General features: G+C 42.9%; 1 protein-coding gene across 1 annotated transcript in view; it reads right to left on the bottom strand.

The window, feature by feature from the left end:
• Positions 1-4,886: 4,886 nt before the first annotated feature.
• The window catches only part of LOC112258074 (CXADR-like membrane protein), a 134,680-nt gene continuing 120,668 nt past the window's right edge, over positions 4,887-18,898 (bottom strand). Inside the window, exons 4-7 of the mRNA XM_024432179.2 lie at positions 10,994-11,161; positions 9,954-10,076; positions 9,656-9,797; positions 4,887-8,823 (exon numbers count right to left, since the gene is read on the bottom strand). Of these exons, the coding sequence (XP_024287947.1) occupies positions 8,469-8,823; positions 9,656-9,797; positions 9,954-10,076; positions 10,994-11,161 (788 nt within the window). The 3' untranslated portion in view covers positions 4,887-8,468. The remainder of the gene's footprint in view (positions 8,824-9,655; positions 9,798-9,953; positions 10,077-10,993; positions 11,162-18,898) is intronic.

The following is an 18,898-nucleotide window of genomic DNA, read 5'->3' as shown; positions in this document are numbered from 1 at the left end:
AGATCGACGAAGTGTACGAAGGCCTCGACGGAGTTGTGGCAATTGTGGACGACATCCTTGTCTATGGTCGAACCAAAGAGGAGCACGACCGAAACCTCCGAGCGATTCTGCAAAGGTCCCGCGAGAGAGGAGTCCGACTCAACCCCGAGAAGGGCACAGTCGGAGCTACAGAGGTCAGCTACGTCAGACATCTTCTCACAGCGACTGGAATCAAGCCAGATCCACAGAACATCTCAGCCATAAAAGAAATGGAGCCACCAAAGAACCGTGCAGGGCTGGAAACAGTGCTTGGCATGGTCAACTACTTAGCCAAGTTCACACCCAGCCTCTCCAATGCTAATGCACCACTGCGTCAACTGCTAAAGCAGTCCAGTAAGTTTCTCTGGTACAAGCAACACGACGTTGCTTTCCAGAATGTGAAAGACTTGATCACAAGAGAACCAGGACCAATCCTTGCCTACTACGACCTTGACAAAGAGCTCAGACTCCAAGTGGATGTGTCAAAGTATGGACTAAGTGCAGTGCTACTGTAAGAAGGAAAGCCCATCGGCTACGCTTCCAAATCTCTCACAGACTGTGAAATCAACTACGCTCAAATCGAAAAGGAGCTCTACGCCATTCTGTTTGGATGTAAACGTTTCCATCAGTACATATATGGACGACAAGTCATGGTGGAATCCGACCACAAGCCCCTTGAGTCAATCATGGGGAAACCACTAGCCGCAGCCCCGCCAAGGCTACAGAGAATTATCCTTCAACTACAAAAATACGACTTCACAATCACTCACCGTCCAGGCAAAGACATCCCTGTCGCAGACACTCTCCAGGAAGTGTCTTACCTATAAGGACATCAGCCTCAGTGAAGGCATGGACATGCAAGTGCACACTGTGTACAGCAACTTACCAGTTAGTGACACAAAGCTGAAGGAGATCCAAGCAGAAAGAGAAAAGGACTCACAACTTGCACAGCTGAGGAAAGTCATACAGGATGGATGGCCTGAGAAGAGGAGAAAATGCCCTCAGAGCATCTCAGAATTCTGGAACCATCGTGATGGTACTATCACAGATCAACGGAATAATTTTCAAAGGAGAGAAAGTCATCATTCCTACCAGTCTCAGAGAAGAGATTTTGACAAAGATCCATGCTGGACACATGGGCATGGAAAAGTGCAAACAGAGAGCACGGGACATTTTGTTTTGGCCTGGAATGTGCAAACAAATAGAGGACATGGTTGGTAAATGCGCCATATGTCTTGAACGACGCCCCTGAAACACTAAAGAGCCAATGTTACCTCACTGTATCACAGACCGACCCTGGCAGGTCGTGGCAACTGATCTGTTCACCTGGAACAACGAGGACTACATCGTAACAGTGGACTACTACAGCAGATACTTTGAACTCGACAAGCTTCACAGCACCACATCTGCAACTGTGATACACAAGCTGAAAGCAGCCTTTGCCAAACATGGCATTGTAGAGACTTTAATCTGACTTTTTATCTGACAATGGGCCCTGTTACAAATCAAATGAGTTTGAATCCTTCACAAAAGCATGGGAGTTTACACATGTCACCACAAGCCCACATTACCCTCAAAGTAATGGCCTTGCTGAAAAATGTGTGCAGATTGCTAAATCACTCATGGACAAAGCAAAATCAGACAAGAGAGACTCCTACCTCAGTCTCCTTGAATACCGCAACACTCCAGTTGACAACTTCAAATCACCAGCCCAGATGTTGATGAGCCGCAGACTTCGCTCAATCCTTCCCAGCACCAGCCAGCAGCTGCAACCTGAGGTCGTCAGCTACAAGGAAATGCATGGAAACCGCGCAGAGACAACAACAAAAGCGATACTACGACAGGTCAGCTAGACCACTGCCACCACTGATTGATGGAGAGTCAGTTAGAATCCAGGAGAATGGCCTCTGGAAGCCAGCAGTCGTCATCCAGCCAGCCGACACTGAACGTTCATATCACGTCCGCACCGCAGAAGGAGCGGTGTACCACCGCAATCGTCATCACCTACTGAACACAAAAGAACAACACACAGATGAGATGAACTGTTCCCCTGAAAGAGAACGCGATGGACTAAACACACACGCACAACATACACCACACTTACCTGCAACACCACAAGAGCTGTTGACTGACTCAGAAGCATGCTCAGCATCATATTGCACAAGGTCCGGAAGAGAGGTCAAGGCCAGAGCTGTCCTAGACCTGTGAAATGTCAAAGGGTGTAGGCGGATCGCTGCCCTAAAAGAGTTCCAGACTGTAAATTGTTATAGAAAGTGCACTTGAAATGCTTTGGTATTGTATTTGTTTGAAATGTTAAGATGTAATTTCTACTGTGAAAGCTGAGAATCCCTTGTTCGAAAAGTAACAGTATGTTGGATCATTGTTTCAGAGTCTAATATAATATAAATGGTTACTTACCTTGAGTTCAAACTGCAGAGCATGTTTTCAAAAGAAACACTTAGAATATGTAAACATTTTATTTTGTTTTAAAAGAAGGGGGATGTAAAATTCATATGTGTAAACATACTGAATTATAATTGGATGCATTTTACCGCCGTATCATACTGTGCTATGATTGGTTAAGACCACCCAGATGGTTAGGTCATGGTCAGGTGGGTCATGGTCGGAGATAAGTGAACATGCAAGTTGTAGCTAGCTAATAAGGAGCTACGTTTTAAAAAATATCCTGTAGTACTGCATATTATTATTTTGTACAAAGTGTGCAAAACAAGACACAGACTAGTTCAACTACAATAGCATTCCCACTAAAAGATACAGAAATGTTTTTTCATGCTATGACTACGATACTTTATATTGTTGTTTGTCTACCTTAGTTGAATGCACTGACTGTAAGTTGCTCTGGATAAGAACGTCTGCTGAATTACCAAAATGCTAATCTTAAAAACAAACACTTGCAAAGCATGCTGGCTATTATTCTAATGAGCTCCACCCCCAAACAAGTACACATTTAGTTGGTCCGGACCAAACCAAATCTGAATGTATCATAGATGTCTATGCTATGTTTCAAAAGTTGTCAGCACAGTACTGAAAAGAGCCACCTACGATTCCCCACATGGCAGCTTGTCATTGTTGCTAGTTATCTGACCGTCCAGAATCAAAACTGCACTCGCACGCAGCCTAGGTCGTCCCTTGTACAGGATAGTAGGTTACTTTTATTTACTGTTTTGCAAAAAAAAAACGTTTACTCCAAACGGAAAACGTTTTGCAATGAAAACAAGTTTTTATTGGACAAATTCCGGTAGGTCCCGTTTCGTTCCGCTTGCTTTGTTTGCTTCCATTTGGTTCTCAAGCGGTAAATGTTTCCCATTGAAAGATGTAATGAATACACCCCAGGTGTGCTAGCTCTGGAATAAATCAATGGCTGAGGCTCCCTGAGGAGAGGTTTTAGAACAGTATCACTCACAGTGTAATGAAATGGCTATATTTTACCACTAGAGTGCCTCATTGCCCTTCTTATTGTAAAATGAGCGCTCTAGTTGGCCAGAGAATGTTTCTGCATGTATTACTAGTATATGTACATGTAACTGCCAAAATAAACAAAAACCTTGAGGAAATGAGGGATACAAAGTAAATTGAAAGCAGGTGATTCCACACAGGTGTGGCTCCTAAATTACTTAAGCAGTTAACATCCCTTCATGTTTAGGGTCATGTATAAAAATGCAGAGTTGCCCATTATTTTGGCTACCATGGCTAGAAAAAGAGATCTCAGTGACTTTGGAAGAGGTGTCTCAAAGGAATGTAGGGGATTTAAAGGGTGTGTGTCTCTATCTCTCTCTGTCACCAGAATTCAACCCAATTGAACAGTTATGGGTGATTCTGGAACATCAGCCTCAGTGCCACCACTATCAAAAAAATACCAAATTATGGAATTTTCCATGGAAGAATGGTATTGCAACCATGCAATTGAGTTACAAACACTTGTAGAATCTACGCCAAGGCGTATTGAAGCTGTTCTGGCGGCTCGTGGTTGCCCAACACCCTATTAAGACACTTTATGTTGGTGTTTCCAATATTTTGGCAGTAGTCTCCAGTGTCATTGCCAAAGAAACAAACAGATGGGGAATCTTGAGGACAGTGGTTGGTTGGTTGGTTGGTTGTTTTTCTTGTGTGTTGCTGCAGAGTCACAGCAAATTGACTATCCTCGTTCGATCAATTAGAAGGTCAGCTGTCTCACTGTCCAGCAGTTTCCATGATTATAATGGTTATTTATGACTTTGTTTGTAGACACCCTAATCTGGAGGGACATTGTACAGATGGACATTGTTTGCGAGCCCTCTCCGTTGAAGGGCCGAGCTCAAGGGCACAACAGCACGCAGACCCCATCTGGTGTTTCACACAGCAACTTTATGGTCAGCCGTCTAATATGCCCTTCATTGCCCCATCAAATGTTGAGATGGAATGGTCTGTATTCTGATTGGCTCTGTGGATATTGTTTGTGTCTGAGAAACCCCAGGGGTCAAATTGTAGAATGATCTGAGATGTCAAGGGGAACTCGTCTATGTACTTAAAAAAATAAAAAATAAAATATGTATTTTTAGGATTATTTGGGGTTAGACAGTGACAAGCTTGAATAGAAGGGAGATACAAAGGCAAAAAGGCCTGGATTCAATCCCACACAGGCAGGGGGATCATGCATTTGTCCGAGGCAGGGGCCTTAACAGCTAGGCTAGATCAACTCCAGGCACTAGTACGTGTATTTCTATACTTTACGGCCAGTTTCCCAGACACCACTTATGTCCTAGACTAAAAAGCATGGACAGTAGAACATCTCCATTGAAATAGCTTAATGTGTTCAGGAAACCGATATGTGTGTCTGCATATCTGAAGTAGAGGACAATCAAACCAAGTGGCTCTTCATCAAATGCTTTATTACAAACCAAAACAGTACTTTTTCAGATATTGTACAAATATACCATTTTCACTCGAGAGGGAGGTATATATATGGCCTTTTTGGTTTACCACAACTCAAAGTAACTGCATGGCATTGTCAATCAAAGAAAATAGAGTGAGAGAAAACATATTGTCCTTCTAACAGTGTCGGTGTGTTAAAAGGACTTAATGCAAGTAAAACACAAACAGAGGGGACATTAAGTACTTCAGATTGAATACTTAACCCAAACAAAGAAACTCAAAATGAATTTTAAAAAATTATAAAACCTTCCTTATTTACAGTTATAGTATTTATTTTAAAATGATTATTTATGTATTTATTGAGGCAAAAATACCGTTTTGTTCTTTCTCTAGTTAAGTATCAGTGACATGCATATCCATCGTTTTTCAGCTTTGGATGGGTTCTTTCTCCCTTTAACGTTACACTGGTTGGTTTCTAACAGAGATGTCCCATCACTCAACCCATAGTGGAGGTCTTCAGAGTAGACAGACACGAATGAATGACATCAAGATGCACGTTTTGTACTAGCTAAACGAGGGTAATGTCCTTTGGGAGTCGGCACATACAAGCATTTCGCTACACTCGCATTAACATCTGCTAACCATGTGTGTATGTGACAAATAAAATTTGATTTGATTTGACATGGTGAAAAGGCAATGTAATGCCCGTGGTTCACGTTATTCCAATTCCCAGCATGGTTTGGAGCAGACGGTCTTTCCATTCCTCCTGTCTGCCAAGAAAGATGTTCCAATGAAAAAGGGTGGAAATCTTAATGATTCAGGACGCAGAGCGCTCCGCCACGGCTGAATCAGATGGGCAGCGAAAGTTAGCTAGCAAACCAGGTAAAGAGCCACCCAGATAACTGGAAAATCATTCCCGGTACGTATCACACCCCATCAAACGGCCATAAAAGCTGCATTCAATCAGCCAATAGGCCTCTCTATATTGGCTTTCAGCAGTATTATGGGAAATTCGAAGAGGGTTGTGATGGGTAATCACTAATAAGGAGCTCTCACTCAGGTATCATCCTCTCATCTTGCCACTCATCCGTCTCCTGGTTTAAATGAGCTTTTCAAACAGCACTGGGCAAGCTAGAAGTACTTAAGAGACTCACCGAGACAAATTTGCTGATTTCTTTTCGCTCTTGGAACTGCCCACGATTCAGGAGATAATTTCACCTTCCCTACTGGAGTGACGTTATAAAAAATAAAAAAATAAAAATAAAGGTGAATCTGGTGGATTTCAACCAGGCATGAACCAAAGCCAGGTTAACTTGTAATGTTTTTCAAGGAGTGTAGACTCCTGAGTACCCCTGTCCTGGCCATTTCAGAGGCCAGAGGGTGAGTGCACTCTTATGCCCTCTGCACTGTGGGGTGAGTAGAGCCCGCTACCTCCTGGGTGATCTAAGATGAGTGTGCTGGTTTATCCTGGAGGGCGCCACAGCATCATTCAATTCAAATACCTCCTGACATCTCATCCATCACATGAACTGTATTGCGAGGGAGCCAAAATAAGGGGGTGTCTCTCCGGGAGGAAGCAGTCATAATGCTGAAGGACCAACGTGCTGGCAGACGAGAATATCGCTATGCAAAAGTGACGCCTTTGGATCTGAGGTGAGCGCAGGCAAAAGTTGACAATTAAGTCAGAGAGAAGGATAGGGCATAATCCAACTTTCAGCCGGGACATTTTATTGAGTTTGAGTTTAAATTCTGTGTTTGGTCACCATGAAGAGACTTTGATAGAATGATTTGAGTTTGGCTGAAACTAGTATGACTACATGGCTAAACAAAATCACTCAAAGCAATTGTCCTTTTCATTCCTCATCTGCTTGAATAGAATCAAATCTCAGATGCACCGTACCGTAGGGTTAACCATTCAAAACGGTGAAGCTGTATTCCTTAATGTTTTGTGAATAATACTTTTCTGTAATGTATTCAATTAAAAAAGGCACTCTTCAGGATCATAATTACTGTTCTTCTATAATTACAAGGTGCCGAATCAACACATATATTATGATGTGTAATGGCCCTTTGTTCATTTTCCAATAATACAGAACATATTTATCATGTTTTCAGCTACATACAACAGTTGCAACTGCAGGGGATTCAACTTATTACTGCAAATCTCTGCTCTTCATTGAAAAATAAGAAGGATTGATCCAATGACTTTATATACTGCAAGATATATCAACACATTCATTAGTTTGTTCATTCAACCGGATTAACGGACATGCTATTTACACAACACAAACAAAAAAAACACATTTCATCAAACATCAACAGTGGCACTTTATCGATAGGGCTTATGTGCATCCATTTATTAACAATCCTTAAACATTCTGAGGAATCTGAGATAAATGAAATAAACTATTCTCCACAGCAATACATATCACAGCCATGAATAACCCCTTATGATGACCATAGGGGATTATATGTCATATATTCCTATGGGTTTATATGACACTGTCCATGAACATGGGAAGATAACGTTACATATGTCCAGACTTGTTAAGTGCATAGTGCTGGATATACAGAAAACATGGAAGCAGGGGAAATCAATACAGACATGTTCATGTTGCTGCGAGTGACCCATGTACAGGTATATAGGGTGGCAAGTGACGTGTCTATGTGGAGTCTCTTACTTACTTACTTTTACTTAAGCTATATCATCTTTGTACAGTTACAGGAAACCATCCCTCTTGCATCAGCAGCAGACTTTCATCCACTCTCATTGGTTTGGCGATCGATTGGTGCTTCCCTCCCTCCTCTGAGCCAATCACCATGCCTGCTGGCCTTGGTGGGAATCCAGGGATGCATGGAGGTGTGGATTGCGACCGAAGCAGCCTCAGAGATGTTGATTGCTCGGTGTGGCTCGGTCTGAGAGTTTGGCAGGGGTGGTGCCTAGGCAAGCCCGAGAAAACAGGTGTTTGGAGAGCTGTTTACTTTCCCTGTCTGTTTTTTATTTTTTATTTTGTCTCGTTTGATCTGGTCGGAAGCAGGTGGCGTGAGACATCCAGACACCCTGGCCTGTTCTCTGGGGAGCTATGCAGCCTGTGTTTCTCCTTTGTTTGTTATTTTCTAGTCCTCTGTTTGCTCTAATGCCCTCCCTCCGTCCATAACCCTCCCACTTTCCCGACTCTGTCAATTCGGTTTAAAAATACCTCAAATCTACTTAGGGTCCTCCCCCTGTTCCTGCCACCTCAGAGTATGATACACATCACTGCCCGCGTTAGCAAAATCAGACAAAAATACAACGAAAGTTCTGTGGTCACGGGAAGGGAATATGAACGTGAGATGTGGCTGTGTATTGCTTGTACAGGAGAGGGGGGGCAAAAGCTCTTCTTAAGAAAATCCTCCCTTCATAAGAATGCTCTCAATTATACTTTTAGATGGCGACTATGAGTAACGGGGAGTTTTACTTTATGGTATAGCTGATTTTCACAGGGTCTCTGGGGGCAGGCTGGGGGTTGCTGTCAGCTGTGTACGGGTGCTTCTTGTTTCTGTCTGTCTAAGTCCACTCCTTTGTCCCTCCCTTCCCTCTACACAGTCTGGAAGGCCTTGGTCTGGGCAGGGATCATGACCGGCGTGGCACCCATGCGGGCCAGGTTCCTGGGGCCCAGTTTGGGGGGAGGGCTGGGCTTGGCCGGGGCCGTGCGGGGCTCTGGGGTTTTGGGAACCACTTGTGTGTAGGCGGGGGGCTGTTGGAGGAAGCTGGGGGGCTGGCCGTTCTCCTTGAGGGTGGCCACGGCGGGCAGGCGGGCGTGCGGCCCCCGGGGAGCGCTGCTGTGAACCATGGATTGAGTGGAGGAAGTGCCTGAGCGGGAGCTGCCAGAGTGGGACGAGGAGAGAGAGTTGGGCTTTACCAGTTTGGCCTTGGGAGCCTCAGCATCCTCCCTGAGACAGAGACAAAGACAGGCGTGGCTCAGAACATCGAAGGAATAATTGGTAATATTAATGAAAATAAAAACCTTCCACATAATGCACAATGAGTGCATTAAAGCACATGTATAATGGTTTAAATGCAATGCATTATGAACTTTTACGTCTTCATATAATTATTTGAAGTAACTGGCCAAATACATGGTACTCTGAATGGCTAAATAACTGGTATCCACTTCTTACAATGAACCCTAGTTAGATCAAGTTACGACAGCACATCAACAACATGTGATTGATCATCACTAAGTCATTTGCAACCCCTCACCCTTTCTAAACAGTAGTCTGACCTCAGACCGTGTGCGAGTGTGTGCATACGAGTGGGTGTGTCGCCACTAATGCTCCATATGTAAACAGGACCGAAGCGACGGTCTGCTCTGTGACTCTTCCCTCGCCGTGCCACTCCATTATTGATGCACAGCATTCCCCCTGTGCCTGCATAATTCAGCCTGACACTTGCAAATAGGCAACAGCGTGGATGCTACGCTATTGGCCAAAAATAGCTGCTGTTGTAACAAGCACTGCCAGCAGCATTATCAGACATCATTTAGGATGCTGGTATCTGCTTTAAGAGGTAAGGGAGTGTGCGGCTGTACTGGAGCTACAGTACCAGCGGGATAGGGAGGACAGGGGATGGAAAACATAGGTTAGAGAGAGGATGTGAGGGTTCCCCCACCCTATCTGTTTGTGTATTTACTTTTTGCTATTTCTGATTGATTTTGTTCTGTGTATTTGATTCTCTGGGAAATTAACCACACTAACCTAAATGTGTTTGGGTCTGTGTGTGTACCTGATCTCGTTAGGGGTCTCCTCCTCCTCGTATTTCTTCTTCTCCTTCTTGCGGAACACCAGCCAGATGATGAGGATGATGAGGAGGACGCCGAAGGACACACCCACCACGGCACCTGCCACCACACCCATGCCCCGCACATCTGAAACGCGCACAAAGATAAATATGATTCACAGGTTGGGAGAAAGTGATAGCTAATACTGTTTTGAAGTCCTACAGATCATTTTTGGTAACATCTATGGGGTTATAATATGAGGCAGTATGTGTATCTGTGTTGGTTATAGCCTGGGCTACTCACAGTGTATCTTGACCTCTACGGTGCAACTCTCCTCTCCCACATCGTTGCTGGCGGTACATTTATACACCCCAGTACTCTCCTTGGTCAGGTTCCTCAGTGTCACTATCTCCGAGTTCTTCAAATCTTACACAAGAAAAAAACAACAGGACAAGGTACAGTGATTGTGATGCAATTTAAAGCTTTTTTCAACTATCCCATCCAGAAACACCATTGCAGGGGATGGTTATTTGGACAGTGTTTGAACAACCACCGAATTATGATTGCTAAGAATGTAAACTAATTCAGAGTGACCATCCAAACTGGTGTCTCTACTGCATGTTCCTGCAATATCACTTTCATAATATTTCTGTGGATGTGTGATGAATAGTACTGTTCTCTGTTCCTGATATAGGCTACTGATTTTTGGACCAATGATCATTGGCCCAATCCCAAACTATTAGGGGCTAGCGGCCCCTAATAGGATTTGATAAGAATCTGCGGCATTGCATTACCCTCTGATAGACTAGGGGGAGTTTTTGCCATATTACCTAAACTATCCAATCCTAGAAGATCTACAGTACACAAAAACATAAGGTGTAGGGACTGGTGTTTGATTTGGGATTGGACAACTCAGACCTTTGCTGTATGAGATGTGACTGTGGCCAATTTCCCAGAACAGGTACATGTAGGTAAGGGATTGTTATGGAATAAGAACTTGGTCGGGTCTGCATGGGAGTGACTTGACTGGACACAAATAAGGATACTGGAGGTGGTAAATCTGATTTGAAATTGGTCTGGCATTCTGACACATACTTTAATTACATAAGTATGTTCTGCCCCAAAAGCCCTTAAAGGGGATCTGAAAAAAGAGGATATGGCACAAAAGTGCAGGAAAATGTTTAGAACAGGTATCAAGATTACTTTTCAGTCAGTTTATGACTAAAGACTAATCTGACTTATGACAGACTTGTCATTTTGTCTTGAAGACTTATGGTTGCACCCATGCACACAGCAAAAACATCCACACACAGAAAGAGTATGCAGTGGACTAGAGGGCTTACCTATGAGGGCAAGTGGGGGCAGCTTCCCTACATACTTTCCCTTGTCCAGCACCCTCTCCCATTTGTAGTTGATGGGGTCAGAGCCGTCTGCAGACTTACAGCTCATCTTAACATCACTACCCTCTAACAGCCGGCCCTCCATCCAACATCGTGGCTTAGAGGGCTTCACTGGGGAGCGGGAGAGGGAGAGAGAGAGAGACTTTGAATTAGATAAATAACAGGTCCATATTATGGTTCATCTATGGGCTCAGGGAGAGAGCAGGGGGTTAAAGTTTACGACGAGACCCAAACTTCACCCTTGACTGACCCACAGACCACCACCCAACCTGACATCTGGACTTTGCTGAAACACCTGAGAGACATGGTGCAGAACCTGGGAACCATCGTGGTGGAGCAGAGAGAAGAGTTGAGCATCACTAAGACTGAACTCACATGCTATAAGAGCTAAGTGGATGAGCTTGAGCTGAAGATATGGAATATAGTTAGATTTTTATGTAGTAAATCATGTTATAAGTAAACCAATGACTATATAATAACTGAATGTTGTCTTAGCCATGGGAACCAGACGGACAAGCAGTGAGAACAGACTGAGAGTGGGAAAGAGGTGGAGGGGCTGAAGAGAGAGAACACAGGCGAAGAACATACTGTTCGCTTTGAAATACATAATCATGTCATATTGACCAACAGAAAGTCAAACATATCTTGAGTTCTTATGGAGACAATTATTTATTCTTATTGATGGAGCCTGGATTCAAACCAAGGACTGTAATGACACCTCTCGCACTGATATGCAGTGCCTTAGACCACTGCACCACTCGGGAGCCCTTAGTTACATTTGTCCATTTTTCTCCAGAATATTGAGCCATTGAAACTGAAACAGTGCATCCCATATGGAGGCAGCAAACAATGTACCAGGCCAGCTGTGATTTACAACCTGAGAGCAGTATTTTTTGGACTGCCCAAAAAATGTATTGGTGAATTATAACCCACTGTTCCCCGGTTGGCTGTCATTGTAAATAAGAATTTGTTCTCAACTGACTTGCCTAGTTAAATAAAGGTTAAATAAAAAAAAGTCTAAAAAAAAGGCTGGGAATGTCAATACAATCCAACTAGCAAGGGCAACGATCACAAGTCAATCATAACGTGGCTAATAGGCTAGTGTATCTATCTATGTAGCAAGCTAAAAACACAGCCTAACATTAGCTAGATAGCTGGCTAGGAGGATGTCATGTCATGCCATTGGAGGAGTGGGTGAGTGACTGACTTTTTCCCCTGATATAATTTTTCGGTGACTATGCACAGCTAGAGATGCAGGTGTCATTTGGTTAGCTAGCAGGAACTTGAACGACTGTTATACAGTTAGCATATCTATTGCTTTCACAAATTCACTCTGGCTATCTACTCCGATTTCATAGCGGTCTCGTCTGAGTGTGTGAGATCATAACAACTGATGAATTTACGAACGCGCAACACCTGTTGAATACGACTGGTGTCAGTAAATGTAGGCGAACAAAGTAATAGTTAGTCAAGAATGCTCTTGATAACATGTTAACAGCCTAACCAGCTCTATTACAGCGTGTAAAATGGTCAGAGTGACATCTGCTCTCATTTGTGTCTGGAAGTAGCTAGCTAGCAAGCTAGCTAACTTTAACCAGTTAGCTTGGGTGCTTGGTTGGGACAAGCATGTATTGGCAGGCATGCAGCAAAAGGATGAGGAGGTTACAATTCCCCATTTTTTTAATCAGTGGAATTTATACGGCCAACTAGCTGAAAAGGTTTGAGAGGGTTTATCTTTGTTTGTTAGATTTTGGCTCATCTTGCTCTGGCTAGCATTAGTTGTAGATCTTGTTGTTATTGATGTGCATAACTGAGGGAGAGAGAGCCTACCTTTTCATGTTTTTTATCATCAATAGGACTGTAAATTTCCCAAATGTAAGATGACTCCTGTGGTGTATACATATTTGCAGAAATCCATTCAGGTGTATTTTGTAGCTTTGGGTGAATACATTCTAATCATCGAAAGTTGCGCTGTTGCAACTGCCTGTAAACACACAGTACAGTTCTAAGTGAATGATGGGAGGCCTGTGTGGCAAATGGTTTGTTTGCATGAAGGTCTACTGTAGCTCTGATTGGCTACTGCTCACCAGTCTGTGTAGATTCTGGTCCCGAACAAGACAGATGTTTTTATTCTGGTTTTATTTGCTGCAGTGTCTATGAATTGTCCAAACACACGGACTCTTTCCCACTCTATATTGCTCTTGAATTTTCACAAATGCCTTAGTATACATAATTCCAAAACATTCTAATAATTTATGATATGGTAACAATTACCATATCTAAGTGGTTGCTAGTCAGAACATTAAAACAATTATGTGTCAAATTCTTCCTGGGGGTGTACAGTGCACTTGGAAAGTATTCAGACCCCTTCACTTTTTGTTACGTTACAGCCTTATTATAACATTTATTAAATTGTTGTTTTTCCTCATCAATCTACACACAATAACCCATAATGACAAAGAAAAACTGTTTTAAAAAAAAATGCATAAAAAATATATAAACTCAGCAAAAAAAAGAAATGTCCCCTTTTCAGGACCCTGTCTTTCAAATATAATTTGTAAAAATCCAAATAACTTCACAGATCTTCATTGTAAAGGGTTTAAACACTGTTTCCCATGCTTGTTCAATGAACCATAAACAATTAATGAACATGCACCTGTGGAACGGTCATTAAGACACTAACAGCTTACAGACGGTAGGCAATTAAGGTCGCAGTTATGAAAACTTAGGACACTAAAGAGGCCTTTCTACTGACTCTGAAAAACACCAAAAGAAAGATGCCCAGGGTCCCTGCTCATCTGTGTGAATGTGCCTTAGGCATGCCGTAAGGAGGCATGAGGACTGCAGATGTGGCCAGAGCAATACATTGTAATGTCTGTACTGTGAGATGCCTAAGACAGCGCTACAAATGAGACAGGACGGACAACTGATCATTGTCGCAGTAGCAGACCACGTGTAACAACACCTGCACAGGATTGGTACATCCAAACATCATACAGGATGGCAACAACAACTGCCCAAATTTCACCAGGAACGCACAATCCCTCCATCAGTGCTCAGACTGTCAGCAATAGGCTGAGAGAGGCTGGACTGAGGGCTTGTAGGCCTGTTGTAAGGCAGGTCCTCACCAGACATCACCAGCAACAAAAGTCATCTATGGGCACAAACCCACCGTCGCTGGACCAGACAGGACTGGCCAAATGTGCTCTTCACTGAAGAGTCGTGGTTTTGTTTTACCAGGGGTGATGGTCGGATTTGCGTTTATCGTCGAAGGAATGAGCGTTACACCGAGGCCTGTACTCTGGAGCGGGATCGATTTGGAGGTGGAGGGTCCGTCATGGTCTGGGGCGGTGTGTCACAGCATCATCTGGCTGAGCTTGTTGTCATTGCAGGCAATCTCAATGCTGTGCGTTACAGGGAAGACATCCTCCTCCCTCATGTGGTACCCTTCCTGCAGGCTCATCCTGACATCACCCTCCAGCATGACAATGCCACCAGCCATACTGCTTGTTCTGTGTGTGATTTCCTGCAAGACAGGAATGTCAGTGTTCTGCCATGGCCAGCAAAGAGCCCGGATCTCAATCCCATTGAGCATGTCTGGCACCTGATGGATCGAAGGGTGAGGGCTAGGGCCATTCCCCCCAGAAATCTCTGGGAACCTGCCTTGTTGCCTCGTCTTGTTGGAAGAGTGGAGTAACATCTCACAGCAAGAACTGGCAAATCTGGTGCAGTCCATGGGGAGGAGATGCACTGCAGTACTTAATGCAGCTGGTGGCCACACCAGATACTGAATGTTACTTTTGACTTTGACCCCCCCTCCTTTGTTCAGAGACATATTATTCCACTTCTGTTAGTCACATGTCTGTGGAACTTGTTCAGTTTAAGTCTCAGTTGATGTTATGTTCATACAAATATTTACACATGTTAAGTTTGCTGAAAATAAACGCAGTTGACAGTGAGAGGACGTTGGTTGTGCATTGGTTGTGTTTAGGCAGGTCTTAAGTGTAATAAGTGTACCAAAAATGTGTATTTCGAAGAACCTGTTATATGATAGCAAGACGCGTGGTCAAATTTTAAAAATGGATAAAAGCGGCAATCGATAAATAGTGCCAAGGAGCGCCGCATGTAAAGAATATACTATGGTTTTAAAAAGGAATAAAATGTCAATCTAAAAGTAGCCTAAATAGTCTAGCCTAAGTGTGCAGCGCCCATCATTGTTGCCTCAATAACTCACATTTTTTTTTTTAATGTAACATTAATCAGGAAATATTCCAAAGACATGGAAATCAGGTTAATAGGGGCCTGTTCGGCACTCCTTTTCCTATAGTCCACGATCAGCTCCTTTGTCTTGCTCACATTGAGGGAGAGCTTGTTGTTCTGGCACCACACTGCCAGGTCTCTGACCTCCTCCCTATAGGCTGTCTCATCATTGTCGGTTATCAGGCCTACCACTGTTGTGTAGTCAGCAAACTTAATGACGGTGCTGGAGTCGTGCTTGGCCACGCAGTCGTGGGTGAACAGGGAATATAGGTGGTGCCTATGTACGCACCCCTGACAGGCCCCAGTGTTGAGGATCAGTGGGGCAGATTCCTGTGTAGGTGTGTCCAAACTTTTGACTGGTACTGTATATATAAACAGTATATATATGTGTGTGTGTGTGTTGAGTATAATGTGTATACTTATTTTGCATATACAGGACACATTTATAAAAGTGACATAGGTCTCAATATGTATTGCCTGTTACAATAAAGATATACAGTACCAGTCAAAAGTTTGGACACACCTACTCCTTCAAGGGTTTTTCTTAATTTTTTTACTATTTTCTACATTGTAAAATAATAGTGAAGACATCAAAACTATGAAATAACACACATGGAATCATGTAGTAACCAAAAAAGTGTTAACTTCTTTGGGATAGGGGGCAGCATTTTCACTTTTGGATGAATAGTGTGCCCAGAGTGAACTGCCTCCTACTCAGTCCCAGATGTATTGGATAGAAAACACTGTTTGAATGATGTCTGTGAGTATAACAGAACTCTTATGGCAGGCAACAACCTGAGAAAAGAATCCAAACAGGAAGTGGGAAATCTGAGGTTAGTATTTTTTGAACACAGCCCCTATCCAATTTACAGTGGGATATAGGTTATGTTGCACTTCCTAAGGCTTCCACTAGATGTCAACCGTCTTTAGAACGTTGTTTCAGGCTTCTCATGTGAAGGGGGGCCGGATGGGAGCTGTTTGACTAAGGGGTCTGCCAACAGCCTCGTTCTCAGTCACACACATTTCACATGAGAGGTATCTCTCGTTCCATTGCTTTTCTACAGACAATGGAATTCTCCGGTTGGAACATTATTGAACATTTATGATAAAAACATCCTAAAGATTGATTCTATACTTAGTTTGACAAGTTTCTTCGACCTGTAATATAACTTTTTGAACTATTTGTCCGACTGGACCTGAACGCGATTTTGGATTTGTTTACCAAACGCCCTAACAAAAGAAGCGACATATATAGAGGAAGTGACATATATAGGGAAGGTAATCAGGAAAGTGATGGAGTCCAGGTGAGTCTAAGGACGCGCAGGTGCGCGTAACAATGGTGACAGGTGTGAGCCATAATGTGAGAGCACGTGAGAACACACGTGACAACAAATCTAAATATATTTTATATTCTTCAAAGTAGCCACCCTTTGCCTTAATGACAGCTTTGCACCCTCTTGGCATTCTCTCAACCAGCTTCATGAGGAATGCTTTTCCAACAGTCTTGAAGGAGTTCCCACATATGCTGAGCACTTGTTGGCTGCTTTTCCTTCAGTCTACGGTCCAACTCATCACCAGGTTGGGTGATTGTGGAGGCCAGGTCATCTGATGCAGCACTCCATCACTCTCCTTATTGGTCAAATAGCCCTTACACAGCCTGGAGATGTGATTTGGGTCTTTGCCCTGTTGAAAAGGCCCACTGGTTTGCACTTAGTCCTACTAAGTGCAAACCAGATGGGTTGGCGTTTCGCCACAGAATGCCGTGGTAGCCATTCTGATTAAGTGTGCCTTGAATTCTAAATAAATCCCCAACAGTGTCACCAGCAAAGCCCCCCCCACACACCATCCCACCTCCTCCTCCATGCTTCACGGTGGGAACCACACATGCGGAGATCATCCGTTCACCTACTCTGCTTCTCACAAATCTCACACTTACTTAGACTCATCAGACTAAAGGACAGATTTCCACCAGTCTAATGTCAATTGCTTGTGTTTCTTGGCCCATTGCAAGTCTCTTCTTCTTATTGATGTCCTTTAGTAGTGGCTTCTTTGCAGCAATTCAACCATGAAGGCCTGATTCCCGCAGTCTCATCTGAACAGTTGGTGTTGAGGTGTGTCTGCTACTTGAACTCTGTGAAGCATTTATTTGGGCTGCAATTTCTGAGGCTTCATGTATTAAAGTTATGATGGACTGTCATTTCTCTTTGCTTATTTGAGCTGTTCTTGCCATAATATGTACTTGGTCTTTTACTGAATAGAGCTATCTTCTCCATACCAACCCTACCATGTCACAACACAACTGATTGGCTCAAACGCAATAAAAAGGAAAGAAATTCCAGAAATTATATTTTAATTGAAATGTATTCCAGCCAAATGAAACTAGTTCAGACAGGACAACCCATTCGGTAAGGGAGAGGAATGGTTAAAAAAAAAATCTCACTTAAAGGGAATGTTTCTGATTACGGGGGAGGTGAGAGCTTAAGGGAGGGATAGAAGGAAGGAGAGGTTGATGCTTAGTTGAGAGAAGCTGGTTGAGAGAATGCCAAGAGTGTGTCATCAAGGCAAAGGGTTGCTACTTTGAAGAATCTCAAATATAAAATATATTTTTATTTGTTAAACACTTTTTTGGTTACCACATGATTCCATATGTGTTATTTCATATTTTTGATGTATTCACTATACAATGTAGAATGTAGAACATAGTAAAAACAATGAAAATCCCTTGAATGAGTAGCTGTGTCCAAAATGTTGACACACACATATATATATATATATATATATACACATATATATATATACACATATATATATATACACATATATATATATATATATATATATACATACAGTACCAGTCAAAAGTAACAGTCAAAAATGTATTAAATGATCTGAAAATCGAGTTGAGTGTCACCAAGGCTGAACTTCAGTTCACAAAGAACCAGATGAAGGAGGAGACTGAAGGTAACTGTCAATGTGCCCTTGAGCAGTCACTTACTTATGAATAAATACACAATATTTATTTTTGTCATACAGGTATCTTCACAGCATCAGTGAGAGGAGTCTACTACTTCAGATTCACTTCCTGTGGTGGCCTGGATACAATGATGGGTGTATTCTGTTTCAGAATGACCAGAAAGTAATGTTCGCATATGAAAAATAAGATGCTGATCGGTGTTTGGAGTATGCATCTTGTGCAGCTGTCCTGGACAGAGGAGGACAGAGGAGGAGGATGTCTACATGCATCTCCCTGTCAGCTTCAGGCTTTATGATAATTCCTCATATCACAGTAATTCCAGCCCCAGACTGTTCTCTCTGCTACCACACGACAAGTGGTACCAATGCACCAGTCCGGAACCAACAGGACCCTGAACAGCTTCTACCCCCAAGCAACACAACACAACTTCTAAACAAGACTGCTAAATAGCTCATCAAATCTCAATGTGCCAATATTTTATTTTGATTTTTTGATTACATTTTTTTATCTGATCTTTAACTCTTCGTTGTTGAAAAAAAAACGTAAGTAAGCATTTGACTGTAAATCTAAACCTGTTCTCCATGAAGCATGTGACAAAATAAAATGTCCTTTTA

The sequence above is a fragment of the Oncorhynchus tshawytscha genome, linkage group LG09, assembly GCF_018296145.1.
Source record: "Oncorhynchus tshawytscha isolate Ot180627B linkage group LG09, Otsh_v2.0, whole genome shotgun sequence".
NCBI lineage: Eukaryota > Metazoa > Chordata > Actinopteri > Salmoniformes > Salmonidae > Oncorhynchus > Oncorhynchus tshawytscha.
Note: the sequence above shows the minus strand (reverse complement) of the source record. Positions and strands in the feature narration are given on the sequence as shown.